Source organism: Trichogramma pretiosum, unplaced genomic scaffold (assembly GCF_000599845.2).
Source record: "Trichogramma pretiosum strain Unisexual culture from Peru unplaced genomic scaffold, Tpre_2.0 scaffold7, whole genome shotgun sequence".
NCBI lineage: Eukaryota > Metazoa > Arthropoda > Insecta > Hymenoptera > Trichogrammatidae > Trichogramma > Trichogramma pretiosum.
The window spans coordinates 1,636,215-1,652,635 of record NW_019641639.1 but is presented as its reverse complement, the minus strand read 5'-3'; the positions used below and the strand labels follow the sequence as shown (position 1 = coordinate 1,652,635).

Genomic DNA, 16,421 nt, shown 5'->3' with positions numbered 1-16,421 from the left:
TTTTGGCATTTTAGGCAATTCTGAAAACTTTGGTTTAATAATATAATATTTTATTATTTGGTGTAATCAAAAAGACAGCATGCGTGAGATTTATGATGTATGCAACGATCTTCTGCTTGTTTCTACTTTTGTAGACTCCGTAAAATGATAACATAAAAATTAACACATTATATTCAAATTAAATTCAACTGTAATTGAACATGTTTGTTGACTAATTTGTATGCGATTGTTTTGCGCCTACTGCACGTCTGCGGTCTATGCAGCTGTTTGCAGTACGTCCATCTTTTTATATCCTTGGTTCTTGCCAGTTTAAGTAGATAGTTGGCGCTCGCGCACTCCGCGCCATTGGCTCGTTTAAAACTGTCGAAACGTGTTTTGTTTGAAATTTGAACGTCTGAGTAAGTGTAGTACAGACGTCGCTGCTGAGGCCGGCTAAACCAAGTCTGTAGTCGTAGAATAACGCGCGCGATCACATTTTTCGCCTTGTTGCAGGATTTTTTTGTGAACCCTTTGCTTCGAGACAATTTTTTGCTTTAATTTGTTCCACTTTTGAAGATAGTTTGGTGCATTGTTCTGATTGAGTTTTCAAAAGCGATTTTAATGTAAAATAAAATGGGTGACAAACAATCGGACAAATTCCAATACTTGCGAGGATATATTTCAGCTGCAACTGAATATGCCAAACACCAAAATGAAACAGATGCAGCAGCTATACAAAGAAATCTTGCTGTAACTTATTTTTCATTAATAACATTTCAGAACGAATTAACTTTGAATTAAAATTTTTTTTCTTTTTGGACAGGCAATCAGTGCAACAAGTGACCTAAGCATATTTGAACCAGGAAGCAGTATAGTTGCTATTTTTTATGTCAGTCTACATGAATTAATGAATTCTATAGGATCAAGATCTAGTTTAATTTGGAGTTTAGTTGACGTATTACAAACAGCCTGTAAAAATAGTAACGCTAGATTTGCCCTTGTGCACACTTACAAATTTGCACCTTTGCTGGCAAAATTGTTAGAGGTAATTTAAGAAGTTCATTTAATATTAAAATTTTCAATGATTATTAAATTTTAAAGCATAGATTAATGAAACTTTTTTTTTTAATATTGCAGGCCAATTTGACTTCAGAAAAAAGAATAAGAGCCTTGAAGTTAATGCAAGACTTAACTTATGGTATAAATATTTCTTGGCAAGAGGCTCACTTACCATATTTAATTAAAACTTTATCTAACTGGGTGACACAATCCAATGAGGAAGAAGTTATTACACTCTCATTAGGCGTTCTTGTTAATTTATGCTACAAAAACCTACCAGCTGTATATGCTCTGATGCGAAGTGTGAACACAAAAACATTTTTGCAAAGTGTAGTACGTACTCGAGGTCAAAATATTAATGTCAGAGTTCAATGTTGCAAGCTGCTTATAATTCTGGAACATTCCAACAGTGAAATTTTAGAATCGTATATTTTGGATGTAGCAGCTGTTACTTTTACTAATATCATACCTACATTAAAGTCAGAGGATGTTCTATTGCTACGACACATTGTTGACTTTTTTGATGATATCAGACAAAATGAACGTTTTAGAACAGTTTTATTGACATATTCAAAGTAAATTTTTTTGTTAACTTTTATTTTTCATAACATATTATTTAACAAGATAAATACACAAAGTTTGATTTTGTTAATTTTAGATACAATCTAGATGTAAAAAATATTATAGAAACTGTAACAAGTGTATCTAATCAAGAATGCATTGGGCTTATTATAGATTTCCTTCTTTCTTTGGTAAAACTCAAAGTGCCTCATTTGATGGAGTTATATCCTGTAATAGTTAAGGCAGCTATTTCTAAAGTATCCTTAAAAAATGTAAGTTTAATCATTTTTATTTCAATACATTCATTCAGAAAATACTAAATTTAAATAATTTTAATTGATTTGATTTAAAAGGTTGGTTCCAAAGCTTTAGCTTTGATTAAAGCTATCATAGTGGATTCAAGAAGAACCAAAATCAATGTTGATGTCTTGGAGGAGTTGGACTTTTCATTATTGAATCTGTTAATAAACGAAGAAGAAATGGAAGTTGATTCAGATGAGAATTATGCAAATAATGAAAAAACTTTATCAGAGCTTATGCAGCTTTTACAAGAATTAGTAAAGACTCCAGCAATAAGAACAAAAGTTTTAGAAATTTTCACTGTACAAAAAGTTAGGTTTTTATTGAAATCAGTATTAGAGTACAACAATGATACCCAACTCCTTGATAAGCCTACAGATTTGTTCAATGTAAGTTACTAGTGCCTGTTTATTTTAGTTAAAAAAATTAGTTAATTTAAAAAATATAATTTTTGCAGGATACATCAACTGATTTTCATATTCATGCTTTAGCATTTATAGCAGATTTAGCAATTAACAATACTCATTGGTTAACATTATATACAGAGTTATTACAGAAAAAACAAATGCAGATAATAATGGCTGTTGCATTGTTTAGTGGAGACAGTGAAGTAAAACAAAAAGTTTTACAACTAACATCAACAGTTGGATTCCCTCAAGAATGGTATTGAAATATTAACATTTTTATTTTTAAATATAACATTAGCATTTTTAAATTACGTTTTTCATGATTTTCATGTTTAGTATATCAGCAGTTGCACGTTGTATGTCTGAATTAGAACCATTAATGTTAGTTCGAGAAAAAAATGTCACAAAAATACCAGAAAGTTTGATAAACAATCATGATTCTTTACCATTAATTACAATGGTCCAAGAAGGAAGGCTTGATGCATTTTTAGATAGACTTCGAGAAGCTTTTGAAAATAATAAATTATCAGATATTATGACATCTTCTATAATGGAGCTTTATGAGTATAAGGTTTTTATTCAATTTCATTCAATTTTTTCTGTACTATTTGATAAAAATTTAATTTCTATATTCAATAGATGGCTGCTATGAAGCACGCTGAAAGGTCCATGCAATCCAGTTTAGAAGCTTCAACTAATCATGCTACAAGATTGCAACACAGATTAGCACAAGTCATTGCTCAATCTAGCCAATTGCATCAACTTTTATTCAATACACAACAATGTTTAGAAGGTTCACAGATAGAGAAAGCTGCCTTGATGAAAAAAATCATAGAAACAGAAGAAAATACCAAGAAAACTCATTCCACCCAAAATCAGGTTAAAAATTCTCACAACATAATATATTCTATCAAATGACACACACATTTTAAAATATATAATATTCAACAGGAGATTTGTAGTTTGAAGAAAATCGTAGTGGAGAAAGATCACCAAATTAGCCGCTTCAGTGCACATATAAAAGAATTAGAAAGTAAAAATGAAGAGATACCAATATTAATTGCCAAAACTAATGATTTGGAGTCTACTGTTGAAAAAATGAAAAATCAACTCAAGCAAGCTACATCTAAAAATCAAGAGCTTACTAAATTACTACAAAAATTACAAGAAAGTTTGAGTCGAAAAGACCAGGTACAGTTTTATTGTAGTTAAAGTTTTTGAAGAATATGAAATAGGTATTATTTTTTATTTATTATCAAAAATATTATTTAGGTCATAGAAGAAAAAAACAGAGAAATTTTATCAAATCAAAACGACATTGCAGCTTTAAATCAAGAAATTAAAGCTCAAGTTCAACAATGCCATAGTTATCAAATGACAATCGCAGAAAAAGAAGAATCTGTGCAGAAATTGCAATCCGAACTGCATAATTTGAGCCGTATGCGTGATATGATATTTGAGTTGACTGCAAAGAAAAAAGATGATTTATAGTATATATAAGACTTTATCTAAATTATAGAACAAATATAAAATTGCAAAGATATTGTGAATCGTTTTTATGCGTTGAAAGTAAACAAGTATTTTTACAAAACATCGATATTACATAAATATAAGATTTCTTTATATATATAATATATATAAAGGTTAAACCTATTTTTCAACATTTCAATATAAATCCATTTATTTGATTACATCATTATCCATCTAGGCACATTAATTTACAATAAATTGAATCTAACTGAACCTCTCATTGTAAGGCGAAAAACGTTTATATTTCTTTCAATTCTAGACATTATAAAAATTTATAAGAAAAATAGTTTTTTCAGTCTCTTTTTGGTAGCAATAAGCAACTTCTACATTTCATTCAGAATAATTAATGAGAATTTTCCTTACAGGTTTATCAATGTCTACTGTCTTTAGAAAATTTTCTAAAAATCTATATAGAAAAAATCGTTAGAGATTTTTAAAATAAATGATGAATCGTTAATCTTGATCCAGCAAGACATTCTCTGCTTAAATATTGTGCTATTTTCAAGACAACTGGTGGATTTCATTCACTTTTTTCCCAACATGAATGTGAAGCATAACAGTTAATTACTATTTATTCCATACTTGGAGATCTTGGTAAATTTTGTAATTTCCTATATATTTATATATAGTCAGATATGTATATCTTGGCAGATATATATATGTACATATTTATATATGCCTATGTTTTAAAATATACATTAACCCATTAAGTCCCAAGAGGACGTTTTTTCAACCCTTTATTCGTCCACTGTATTTTTGGTAAAAACGGGGTCAAAAAATATGCGAGTAACAAATTCTAATGTAAAATTTAATGCCCTTTCAGAATCTGATCTCAAATTTTTGAAAAAATGATTAGGTCAAAAGTTAAACTTGATTTCATAAAAAAAAACGTGATTTTGAAAAAAAAATTTTTTTATTTTTCGAATTTCCAAATCGAAACCATTTGAAATCTCAAGAGTTTCGTGCAAATATCGCGTCCTCGATATCTAAACTGAAAGTTAGCGGAGTACCGATTGAAAAAATTAATGTTTAAACACAAAAAATGGCGGTCGAAACTCGCAAAATTGAATGAAAACTTATAGAATTTTTACTCAAAAACGAAGGACTTGAGAAAAAAGTGTATTTCTTAACTTTATTTTCTTCAATCTAAACCCTACTAACTTTTAGTTTAGGTATCGAGGACGCGATATTTGCACGAAACCCCTAAGATTTTTAATGGTTTTCATTTGGAAATTCGAAAAAAAAAAATTTTTTTTAAAAATCATGTTTTTTTGGGTAAAATCAAGTGTAACTTTTGACCTGATCACTTTTTCAAAAATCTGAGATCAGATTCTGAAAGAGCATTTAATGTTACATTAGAATTAGTTACTCGCATATTTTTTTGACCCCATTTACACCAAAAATACAGTGGCTGAATTAAGTGTTAAAAAACGTCCTCTTGGGACTTAATGGGTTAACTGATAACTCGATTGTAAAATGTTGCTTATCTATAAAGTGTCATCATTTTGATAGAATATCAAAATAAATTTTCAAAAGATATAATTACCAATAAGAAATATTTTTAGAACATTTGTTTTAACTTTTACGCGACATGCGATGAACTATTATACTTAAACATGCATTTCATAACGTTTACTAAAAGTCGTTTTAAAATTTATTTCAAGATCAAACTCAAGTACATAAGATAATCGCATGCTAGAGTCATTGAAAATACGTCAAGCTTTTACTCAAAAATTAAACTTTTTGAGTAAAATCAACTTTTTGAGTTGAAATCAACAGACATAAGCTTTCATTAATCGAGTGATTTTTGATATTTTTTTTCTTCTACTTAGGCTAAAACACGCATTATTTATTTATTAGTCATTTATTAATTTACACTGGATTTATAATTACAAAGCGTTATATCTCTCAACAGTAAATAAAAAATAGTTAATTGAGTAATTTTTATAACAATTTGACAAGTTCAACGAGTATCTTCATATTTTAGGCGCCATAGTGTAATGTTAATTTTTTCCACGAGGCTTCGCCACTGTAGACTGCACACGGGTTTGTTTGCACTTTGCAGTGCACTGTCGTGAATAAAATAGCAGCCGATGTTTTGATTATCAAAACTCGAGATTACGCTCGGATGTCAGAATGACGATCAGCGATCGTCGCTCGCGGAATAATTGACACATACAAAAAAATAAATAAAACATAAAATATAAAACACATCGATAGTCATGGCCGAACGAGGTGCCCACTTGACCGGAACTCTGTTCGCCAAACCTTCGATTTTTGAAATCGCAGCGCACAAGTCCCTCGCTGCGACTCTGGAACCTGCGGCGAGGAAGCTGATTACGGTAAAATTAATAACTTTTGCAACAATGCTTGGACGGTGATGCTATGATTTTTTATACAGTTTATAGCGTCTGCCAATCCTGACAAATACTCCTGGGTGTACAAATGGTCGGATGAGATACATCTCATTTTCATTGCAGCTTTGCAAAATTATTATTTGAAAAATTACTGTGAGTACTTTTCGTATTTTTTCGCACTTACCGATGATAACCGGATTAAAGTGATGATAAATTGCAATTTCAGCTGCATCCTTTTCAGAAACGTTCTATGGTTTAAAAAGGATTGTGTTGAAGGATTCCAATGTTCAATTGAATCTCGATAAAAAACGATTGAACACCTCTCTCATTATTCTAGTTATTTTTCCTTATTTGCAAAAGAAAATTGATAACTGGGCAAATGAGAATAATAATTTAGTTCAGGTTGGTAGAGAAGAAAATTATACAGAGTTCTTCTTCAGATCAATCATAAATGAATTTATTATAAATTTCAGAATCAAAAGAGTTTAGTATATTATTTGTACAAAGCCTATAGAATACTTTGCTCTTTGAAAGAATTGGCTACTTTTTACCAGTATCTATTGTACTTATCAAATCGCTCAAAATTTCCAACCATTTCCTTGAGGTTACTCTCCATATCGTTAACTTATGGTGATGACCGCGAAGACATTGGTTTGATTGATTTATTAAAAAAGCTACCACAAGGAAATTTCAGCACAAGCGATGGTATGGATTTTGTTAGGCTGTCTATTGTTCGTTCCATCGAAGTTGGTGCTTTTTTCCTGCAATTTTTACAATGGTGGAATCAAGAACACTATTACAACTTGAGCCTGATGGCTTTGCCAGTTCCACCACCTCCACAGGTTTAGTATCAATTGATATACACCTCATTTTCATTGATGACCATTTTTAAACCTGAAAAATGTTTCAGATACCTGAATATGCCAAGAGATATAAAGGAATATGTCCAATTTGTTATAGATCACCACGAATTCATACTGTTTTAGCTACTTCTGGCTTTATTTACTGTTACTCGTGTATTATAACAGAATTGAGAAAAAACAAAAAATGTCCTGTTACTGGTTATCCAGCAAAAGAAGACCAGCTTGTTAGACTTTACTTACAAGAGTGAGTTGTTAGGTTTTATACTTATTTTCTTTAAAAAGATGAGTTTAACACAGGTTTTTTGTTTATAAATATTGTGATATTGTGATAGAGAAAAGTTATTAAAGGTGTAGGAAATTTTTGTACAAAAATTAAGAAAAAAAGCAATATATATAAAAATTGTATACATACTGTACATAACTTGAAAGGTTTATTCAATAAAATTGACTGAAGTAAATAATAATTACAAGGCATGATATAAGGCACTTTTTTCAATTGCATTTTGTCTTAACAAAGACTGTAAAATCTGTTTGTTGCATTCGTACAAAAATCTCAATCATTCTCTCAAAAATATAACAAAATATATTGTCAAAATTGATATGTAAATATAGAACGACACAACGTTACTATTATTTGTTACAAAGTCTTACCATTCGTTCATCCTCTCACCTATTCAACAATTGTAATTTAAAAAGGCACAAAAAAAACTTGTTTCGTCAAAAAACTATTGGTCCTAATATAACAAACTATCATTATAAAGTTTACATATAATATAAAACCTAATGTAACCAACAAGAATTTTTATCATGACTAACGATCGCGTAACACACAATATCTTACACTTTGTAAGATTTCCAAAATTAAACGTATAAAAGCTGGTAGTTAGTACAAAATATCTTAGAATTCTAAATAGCATAACAATGGTCTGTTAATTATAGTTTGTGGTTGTTTTTTGTGTGCGAATCATGTGCATCAAAATCACATACCACAGCCTAAATCATGCATAATTTAACAACGAATGATATGCAGATAATACAATTATAATACATATTTAGACATTTTTTGGAATATTATTGTATTACTTTTTTTATCGTATAACGGAAAAATAGCAATATACTTATTCTTTTCTTGGGCTGATATTGAGTAATAAATTTAAGTAAAAACAGATCACTTTGTATTTATATTCAATTTAAAAAAAAATGTGAATTAAAATACAATTTCAGTCCATGCTTTAAATTTTCACCCGATATCGGCCCAATTTTGCAGTTAATTTTTTTTTGTACAATTACAATTCTTCAAAAAAGGCTACTCTAGCTTTTGTAGAACCCGATTTTACTTTCTTCAAAGTACTATACTTATTTTCTCCTAATCGAACTTGTTCCTCATGCAGTTGATCCAATTCACATTGTTTTTCACCAACTTTAAGCACCTCTATTTCCGATCTCAAATCTCGTAACTGTTCCTGCAAGTGTTTGCTTTTTTCATAATAATCTACACGTTCTTTTTCTATTTCTAATGAGAGCTGATCAACATCCCCGTCGGCAATGAGATCATAACAATTTACGTCTGGAGATAGTTGCTCCGAGTCCAATTGTAACGTTTGTAAATCGGCTTGTAAGTCGGATGGAAGAACTTGGGTCGAAGGGAAAAGATTTGGAACCGGCTGTAGATTGAAAATCTCATTATTACCCCGAAAAGATCTTTCCGTAAGATCTGCCAAAACCACTACTTTACCTACCGTGATTGTCGTAGTATATGCGTTTCTACTTAAAAATTCCAACAGCTTTTCCTTAGCCTCCTTCTCAGCAACTCGCGCTTTAAGAAGTTCATCCTTCAATTTTTTTTCTTCTATCGCTCTCTTTTCCGATTCTTGCACCAACATCTCCGTAAGACGTACAGCATCTCTCGTTTTTTGTTCTAAGTGAACTTTTTCTTCTTCCGTTTTCATATTGTTCAATCTTATCCTCGTAATTTCCTGCTCAGCTTCATTAGCTTTTTGACTTAAAAGCATAGCTTCTTCCTCTGCGACTCGGCTTTTTTCAGCAAGTAAATCTGCCGTTTCTTCAGATCGTCTCTGGAAATAGACATTAATGGTCAGTAGATTATAAACAAAAAGCACAAAAAATGTTGTTCATTAGAAAAAGAAACTTTACAAGAGCCTCGTTTGCAAGCCGAATTTCTTCTTGGTACTGCATTAATCTTTGCTCCATAGCGGCTTTTTCTCTCTCAGCAGCTTCTCTCAACTGTTTTTCTCTGGCCAATTTATTACGTTCTATTTGACGCCTAAAATAAAATACATTACCGTTATCTATTTTTATGAAAAGTTGTAAATAATACATTACCTTGATCTTTCTTCTTTGGCTTGTGCCTTCATTTGTTGCACTTCCATGGAATCAGGTTTCCTTCTTCGCATGAATAAATCATGATTTCCAATGCACAGATCTAATATCTAAGGATAAAAAAATTTGATCATTAAGAAAACTTAATATGAAATTTTTAATTTTGATTCTGAAAAAAGTTGATTAATTTACTCTTTGAAACATACCAGTTTATTCATTCGCACTTTCTGTGAAAAGAAGACAAAATTTGGCGACGTTTTGTCAACTGGTTTAATGATAAATTTTTTATCATCAAAACTTATATGCCTAATCTCTGACCAAGCAAAAGTTGTCTTTGGTGCCAATTTATTTTCCTTTTCATAGATATTTAAACCCAAAGCTGTCACGCCCAGCCAAAGATTAGTTTCTTTTTTATTCTATATGGGAAAAAAATCAAAACATTGATGTGCTGTTTACAAAACATCAAAAATTAAAGAATTTTATATACTCACACTTATATCAAAATAATTAACACCATACATATCTAAGTCTTGTGCAACTTTCAAATATTCCATCTCTGCTTCATCCCTGGACATTGTCTTATGATCTGCATACCAGATCTTAATTCGATCTTCCCACATTTCAGGAGTCATTTGGTATTGGTCAATGACTCTTTGGGGCAACAGATCTTCGCTTGCGAGCAAACCAGGTTGATACGAGGTTTCATCGTAGTCACCATACTAGGAGGCACAACATGTAATAGATGTTTTTACAAAAATGCTATCAGAAATTAGTAAACTTACCTTTGCCTGCACAGCGTAAGATGCTAGTAGTACAGATGCTTCAGGTGGACAGTAAATATCCATTCGTAAAATGGCTTGTTTAACCTGGAGGTAGAAAAGATGCTGGGTAACTTCTTGCACCAGTTCCTCCGATACATCTTCTGGATAAAACTTGACAAGAAAGTTGAAGGTTGTGGGAATCTGTTGAGGAATTCCTTGATCGTGAACTGTTGATCATTTTGCATAAGAGCATTAGTCGAATGATTTAGATGATAAAAGGACGATGCACAAAAATAAAATAACAAGTAAGCTACCTTTCTTGTCTAACTTTAGCCATGACATGAAGCCTTTGGAATCTTGGTACTGAAGGCCGAAATACCATGTTTCCCGGAGACCGATAGTCCGACAAACCAAGTCAAACAGATCTCGTCCCGTAGCCCGCCACTGAAAAGTCAAAATTCACAAAAATTCCAAAATTCGAAAGCGAGAGAAATGTCATAACAATCAGCGCGCTGAGTAGTAGCAGTGAAATAACTAACCTCCAAATTGAATTCCAATTCAGCATCTAGAGTGATGACTTTGACGGGGAACGATTTCGTCGACTTTTTCCTGCGGAGAGTCGGCATGGTTTTTTTGTTAATAACTTTTCATTAAAGAGTCTCTTATCCGAAAGTCTTGTTTTTTCTTTACCTTATGAGAAAGCTAAAAGCCATAACAAAGAGCGATAATCATTAAAAATTTATGTTTTCTTTGCAATTTTTTCTTCGACGAAATGTGGGGGCTATCTCCTCGAGCAGTACATTATGTATTATCGCGATTCTCTTGCTCTCTCGAGTTGCAACCGCGAGATTCTAATAATAAAGTCGCACAGCACACAAACTCGTAAAACGCGAATCGAGCTTTTAATTAATGCCAAAAAACACTACTGCACCCGCGAGCACAACGCACATACACCGCCGCACGCCTCTCTCTAATGCTATATATGCTTACAGTAGACTGACTATTATACTTGTTGATCCTTCGCAGCACGACGACGGCACATTTCGCGCTCTCTCGCGCGTATTATGAGACGAGAGAGATCACAACACAGACTCGCTCACACACGCGCTTACGTTTTCGTGGGCGGTTTTGCAAGCCCTGCATGTGGATCGCGCGGATTCGGCACTTTTTTTACTTCAACGATAAAAAAGAACTCGATGTTTCGAAAGCTACAGCTTATTGATCAAATTTGCGTGTTCCCGGAGTTCCCCGCGCGCGCGAGAGATCTCGCGATTCAATCGATCGAAATCGTTATTAAAATAATGAGCAAACAAATTTTTTGTTTCCAAAGAATGCGCGACTCGCGCGGCTGATATTCGATATCGAAGTAGGTTGCGACGCCAAATTTTTGTTTCTCTCTTTTTTTTTTCGAAAACAGACGTTATAAAAAAAATTTCGAGTATTTCGTACACTTATCAAAATTAATCACCTGATGATTCGATCGATCTCTCGAGGTCGTGCAGCAGCGAAGAGAACTCGCGTATTATTATTGATACACACGCGTGCCTACAATTCATAATACGATGATGTAAAAATAGACAAGAGTTGCTCGGGGATGTAAATATAAACTTGGTCGGAATTGAATTGGCTTTTGGTACAATGCGCACGAGACTAAATAGACGAGCGATCTATGTACGATTTTCGCATATACTTAGACGTGTGCTGGGCATTTGGAAAAAATTGATATAGTCATAATTGTGAATTAGCAATGTATCGATTTATTGACATTGATTAGTTGTTTTTGTATTTTCTTAAGTATTAAATTAGGTATTATAAGTTATTATTATTTTTTAATAATTGCATTACTTTTGAAAAAGTACGATATTACAAAGAGCTATTTTGTACAGTTTTTTACGTAAACATTTACGGGAAGTGTGACAATTGTCTTACTCATTCGTTCCGTGAATATTTACAACGCTTCTTGTTTTTACATAATCGCCCGAGCGCGGGCGCGATGGAAATGATTTGTTTTTTTCTCTTCTTTGTTTTTTTCTAATTACTTACACAAATGCTTTATTAATATTTTTGTAAAAAATATGGAATTCTTGAAATAGAGATATATAATAAATATATATAAAGTAGAAAACAAATTTATACTGAGTAGGTGGAAGAATTGCACATCCCACTTTAAATAATTTCTTACAATTAACAATCATAACATCTCCGTATATGATATGAATTGCATGGATGAGGAAAGGCACACAAACTCGCGGATTTCGAGTCGTACAAAAACTTATTCGCATTGTTATAAACTCGTCCAACTGCTACCAGTTTGATTGTGAGCTGCTTGGTCTTTGGCCCTGCGCTTTATGGTTTGCCTCTGATGTTCGTATTCAAAGTCTTCTTCGCTTACATTGAGTTTTAATATCTGCAATTGAAGCGTAAATCAACAATAATTTTAGGATAAAATAATTCATCTTAGTGTTTTTTTTTTGTATTCACTCACATGATATACAAGATATTCTTCTTCCATAACTTCTGGAGGTGGATTTTTTAATACTTGCAGAGTTTCATACATGGTAGGACACTTTTTCACCTGCCATGATTTTCCTATACTTCCTTTGATTAGTACTAAAGCTACTTTAAAGATTATTTTAACTCCTTCGCACAAAAACATGTCCCAAATTCTCAAAATACTTTCCCATGGAAGGGTTCTTGTATACACACATAAAAACCATTCTGTCATATACAGAATAGGCTCCATTTTTTGTTTTTTCTGAAACAACAAACAAATCAAAGTTATTCAAGAAATTTCTTTTCTACCAATTAAAAAGTAAAATTTTTTTTAGACCTTACCAATTGCTTGTAAGCTGTGGGAGATACTTTTTTTAGTAAAGCAAACAGGATGTCTCCATCACGCTGCAAAGTTTCCATTCCAGCGCTGTAATATCCAACTAGATATTTATCGCAGATTGCCACTAGACACCAGAAAGCCTGAACAGCTGGCATGTGCATCAAAAGAAATGCCGCAATTGGAGCTTGCGCTTGGCAATAGCCAACCTTACTATTTAATATTGAATAGGCTTTGAGAATTTGAAAGAGCTCTTGCTGCCCGGGGGCATTTTCCACAAACATTTCATGGTGCGGAAATTGCCTGTGCAGATCTTTTTTGATATCATCAATGTATTTGGGATCACCTGGCTGCTTAATCAACTCTTGGTACAAATTTGGATTCTCCTTCAGCAGCAGCGCACCGCCGCATAAATTTAGCCAAGCTCTAGGTCGCACCGACGGCGGTATGCCTTTTCTGCATCTTTCTCGAACCTTTCTATAATTTGTGCTCATAAATGTGCTCCACTTGTTCAGCATTCTTATCCATTTTCTCTCTCTCCTGAGAATGACTTCGGGTGGTTTCGCTTGCTTTCTGCAATGAATCAAAATGGAAAAGTTATAGAAAAAAATCTGCAAAGTCTACGCGGTTGAGCAATCGATAACGACACCATACCTTTCAGGACTGTACTGCGTACCTCCCAGAAAGCCATGTCTGTCCGGCACGGTGGATATCACAGAACTGCACTGATAAATACTGCTCGCCTCGGACTCGGACTCTACGTTATTGGCATTGTTGTCCTCGTCGTTTGCGTTGTGCGAAGGATTCTGTGCGTTGTTCGAGGCAGCCATGGCATCTTACACTTTAAAAAAAAACAAAAAAAAAAAAACAAAACTATCACCACACGAAAAAAATCGACTCAATTTATTCGCGCACGCATGATCGTGTCAACAACACGTATGTGAAATTCTTGACACACGCACGCACGGGCACACACGATTGAATCACGTCCCAAAATCGGTATAGGTAATATTTATAATATATACGAAAAGAGGAGAAACTTTTTTTTTGCTGCTGCTGTATACACTGCTGCTGCTGATCTCTTGTACAAGTATATGTGCGTAAACAAAAGTTGACGTATCGCTGCTGCTGCTTGTGCGCTACATGTAGTACGCAATATGTAGGTAAAGTGTACAGTTCGTACAATATACAATACGTACGGACGATTTATGTATTTTAATAGCTGCTCCGTACGTGCTGCTGCTTTCGTCAACGTCGTCGTCGTGCGTTTGCGTGCCGTGTGCCCGATTAAATAACTGTTAAGGGCCCGCAGCAGCAGCAGCAGAAGTGGAGAGAGAAAGAGAGCTCGAGAGCTGACTACTACTATCTATATGGCATATGTGCCTGACTCTGTAGTATGTGTTGTCCTTATTACAACGAGCTGCTGCCTCGCGCGCTACTCCGAATATATAGCGAGGCAGAGAGAGAGGAGAAATAGAGAGAGAAAGAATATACTTAATGTTGTGCTATATAGTACATTTAATGCAGGTCGGCAAAATTGTACAAATATGTTGTTGCTGCTGCCGTTGATGCTAATTCTTCTGTTTCCTCTATTATAGTTACGTATAATATTGTTCTGTGCTGCACACAGGCACAGCTCACACTTCTTGGCTCGTTGTCTCGTCTTGTCTCTCTCTCTCTGGCGTTAGATGCAAATTACACTTATAGCAGTAGACCTTATTAGGCAGAGCAGCAGCTACATAATTTATTTATATTATACTATATAGGCGCGGACGTCGAATAAAAACAGTCGACTATCTTGGTTAATAGGCCGCCTCACTCGCGCACTTTACGCGAAAAGAAAAAAAAAATCACCACTTATACTGGAAGCTCACACAGCCAGGAACCGAGGGCACAGTCTACTGCACTGCTGCTGCCGCTGCATTGTTTACTCGCGGCCGCTCTCCGCGGTGACTGCTAATGTAAACAAAACGTCGGATTGTGCGCAGCAGCGAATTCTCTTCTTTTTGCGTTTTTGGGTTAACTCCTCCCGATTGATATCGATAACGACCACCACCTCCCGCGGTCAACTGTCACGCGTTTGATGTACGTTGAATGAACTTTTGCGCGGATCGGTGTATAATATATGCAGAACTTTAAAATTTTACACTTTGGTATTATATACTGTATATATATGTAGAATGGGTGTGCTCTCGTGCTGCAGCGACTTGCAGCGCACTATATACTACATATATCTTTACGAATGGAGTAACGAGTGTATAAAATTTTTGTTATCGCCGCACGATAATCGTAACGCGTTAATACGTTATAGCTGCCTGCTGCTTCTGCTTCTTCCGCTTTCGTCACGTTTTTTTTTTATAATAAACACGCGCACGCACGTATACAACACATGCACATAAATATAACACACGAGTGCGGGCTTGTTCGCGATAACTTATATATATACAGTAGTATATCAGTCGCTACTGCTGCTGCTGCTGCTGCTCGCGAAGCTTTCGTAGAATTATCATCGTTACATTATGTACGCGCGTGTGTGCTATATATACGTATGTACGATTATGCGAATTCTGCAATATTTGACACTGTCTGCTCGCTCGCCTCGCTCCGAAATGTGTATATATAAAACCAAACGACGCGCTGTGCTGCACGAGACGCGTCTTGTGATCTTGAACCGCGGCACGTCACTCCGTCCGCGCGCGCCGCGAAGCTGCGAATATTACGCAGCTGCGACGCTCCCCGCGCTCCTATATAGGCTTTGCGCTTTCTTACGACTCGATGTATAACATAGCATACGTATGTAGAGAGAGAGAGAGAGAGAGAGAGAGACATTAAATATATATATAACACGCGCGCTCGGTGTATAATCGCAGGTGCCGTCTCTTCATCGTCATATATATAAATGAGAACGACGATATATTTTGGGAGATTTCGCCATTGATCGGAGGCGCAGCTCGTGCGCCTAAAGTCGAACCATAATATAAACTTGGGGAAAAGTAGAGGGGGGAGGGGGGCGAAGAAAATCTCGACTATTTTTCGTCAGACGTTTCACGGCCGGTTAGATTCAGTTCAAGTTCTTCTTCGTTTCTAGTACACGTATAACGCGCGCGAGTGGAGGATATATAACATTTTTGGCGACCGATCAAAAACTCTCTGTTGGGTACGTGTGTTTCGCTCAGTGTTTCAAATGGATATACATTTATCTCTCCTTTATTATGCAAAGCCTTAATCAGAGAGAGAGAGAGAGCGAGAGGCGCGGACGACCCATATTTCGCGGTGCGCGCTTTTAAATAGCAGACTATACCAATTTTTAACCAACGATAAAAGCCTCGAGCGAGCTTTTAGTTTTCACCTTTGTGCACGGATAATAAATGAAATCATTTAAGAAAAATAACGTTATATATTTTCGTACGTGCGAGTGGCGTATCGCCGAGCTT

At 34.4% G+C, this 16,421-nt stretch overlaps 4 protein-coding genes across 5 annotated transcripts; 2 read left to right on the top strand and 2 right to left on the bottom strand.

The window, feature by feature from the left end:
- The first annotated feature begins 389 nt into the window (after nucleotides 1-389).
- LOC106650209 lies at nucleotides 390-4,107 on the top strand. The gene is made up of 10 exons (XM_014368124.2): nucleotides 390-729; nucleotides 803-1,024; nucleotides 1,117-1,613; nucleotides 1,697-1,871; nucleotides 1,953-2,288; nucleotides 2,357-2,562; nucleotides 2,643-2,877; nucleotides 2,946-3,185; nucleotides 3,258-3,497; nucleotides 3,579-4,107. The coding sequence occupies exons 1-10, from the start codon at nucleotides 613-615 to the stop codon at nucleotides 3,795-3,797; spliced, it is 2,487 nt and encodes an 828-aa protein (XP_014223610.1). The 5' UTR covers nucleotides 390-612; the 3' UTR covers nucleotides 3,798-4,107.
- Nucleotides 4,108-5,937: 1,830 nt separating this feature from the next.
- Nucleotides 5,938-8,418, top strand: LOC106657149 (peroxisome assembly protein 12). Its single transcript, XM_014378502.2, has 5 exons — nucleotides 5,938-6,178; nucleotides 6,238-6,346; nucleotides 6,420-6,595; nucleotides 6,667-7,035; nucleotides 7,104-8,418. The coding sequence occupies exons 1-5, from the start codon at nucleotides 6,059-6,061 to the stop codon at nucleotides 7,302-7,304; spliced, it is 975 nt and encodes a 324-aa protein (XP_014233988.1). The 5' UTR covers nucleotides 5,938-6,058; the 3' UTR covers nucleotides 7,305-8,418.
- On the bottom strand, nucleotides 8,343-11,592 carry LOC106657147 (merlin). Its single transcript, XM_014378498.2, has 10 exons — nucleotides 10,848-11,592; nucleotides 10,697-10,766; nucleotides 10,472-10,601; nucleotides 10,179-10,384; nucleotides 9,888-10,115; nucleotides 9,603-9,812; nucleotides 9,400-9,506; nucleotides 9,211-9,340; nucleotides 8,796-9,131; nucleotides 8,343-8,720 (listed from the first exon to the last, which is right to left on the bottom strand). Exons 1-10 carry the CDS (start codon nucleotides 10,868-10,870, stop codon nucleotides 8,343-8,345), a joined length of 1,818 nt encoding a protein of 605 aa, XP_014233984.1. The 5' UTR covers nucleotides 10,871-11,592.
- Nucleotides 11,593-11,897: 305 nt separating this feature from the next.
- LOC106657148 (TBC1 domain family member 10A) lies at nucleotides 11,898-15,478 on the bottom strand. Of its 2 annotated transcripts, XM_014378500.2 has the most exons (5): nucleotides 14,187-15,478; nucleotides 13,642-13,828; nucleotides 12,993-13,560; nucleotides 12,643-12,912; nucleotides 11,898-12,564 (listed from the first exon to the last, which is right to left on the bottom strand). In XM_014378500.2, the coding sequence occupies exons 2-5, from the start codon at nucleotides 13,815-13,817 to the stop codon at nucleotides 12,442-12,444; spliced, it is 1,137 nt and encodes a 378-aa protein (XP_014233986.1). In that variant the 5' UTR covers nucleotides 13,818-13,828; nucleotides 14,187-15,478; the 3' UTR covers nucleotides 11,898-12,441. The 2 variants fall into 2 exon arrangements, with proteins under 2 accessions (XP_014233986.1, XP_014233985.1); XM_014378499.2 differs by having other exon boundaries at nucleotides 13,642-15,478.
- Nucleotides 15,479-16,421: the final 943 nt, after the last annotated feature.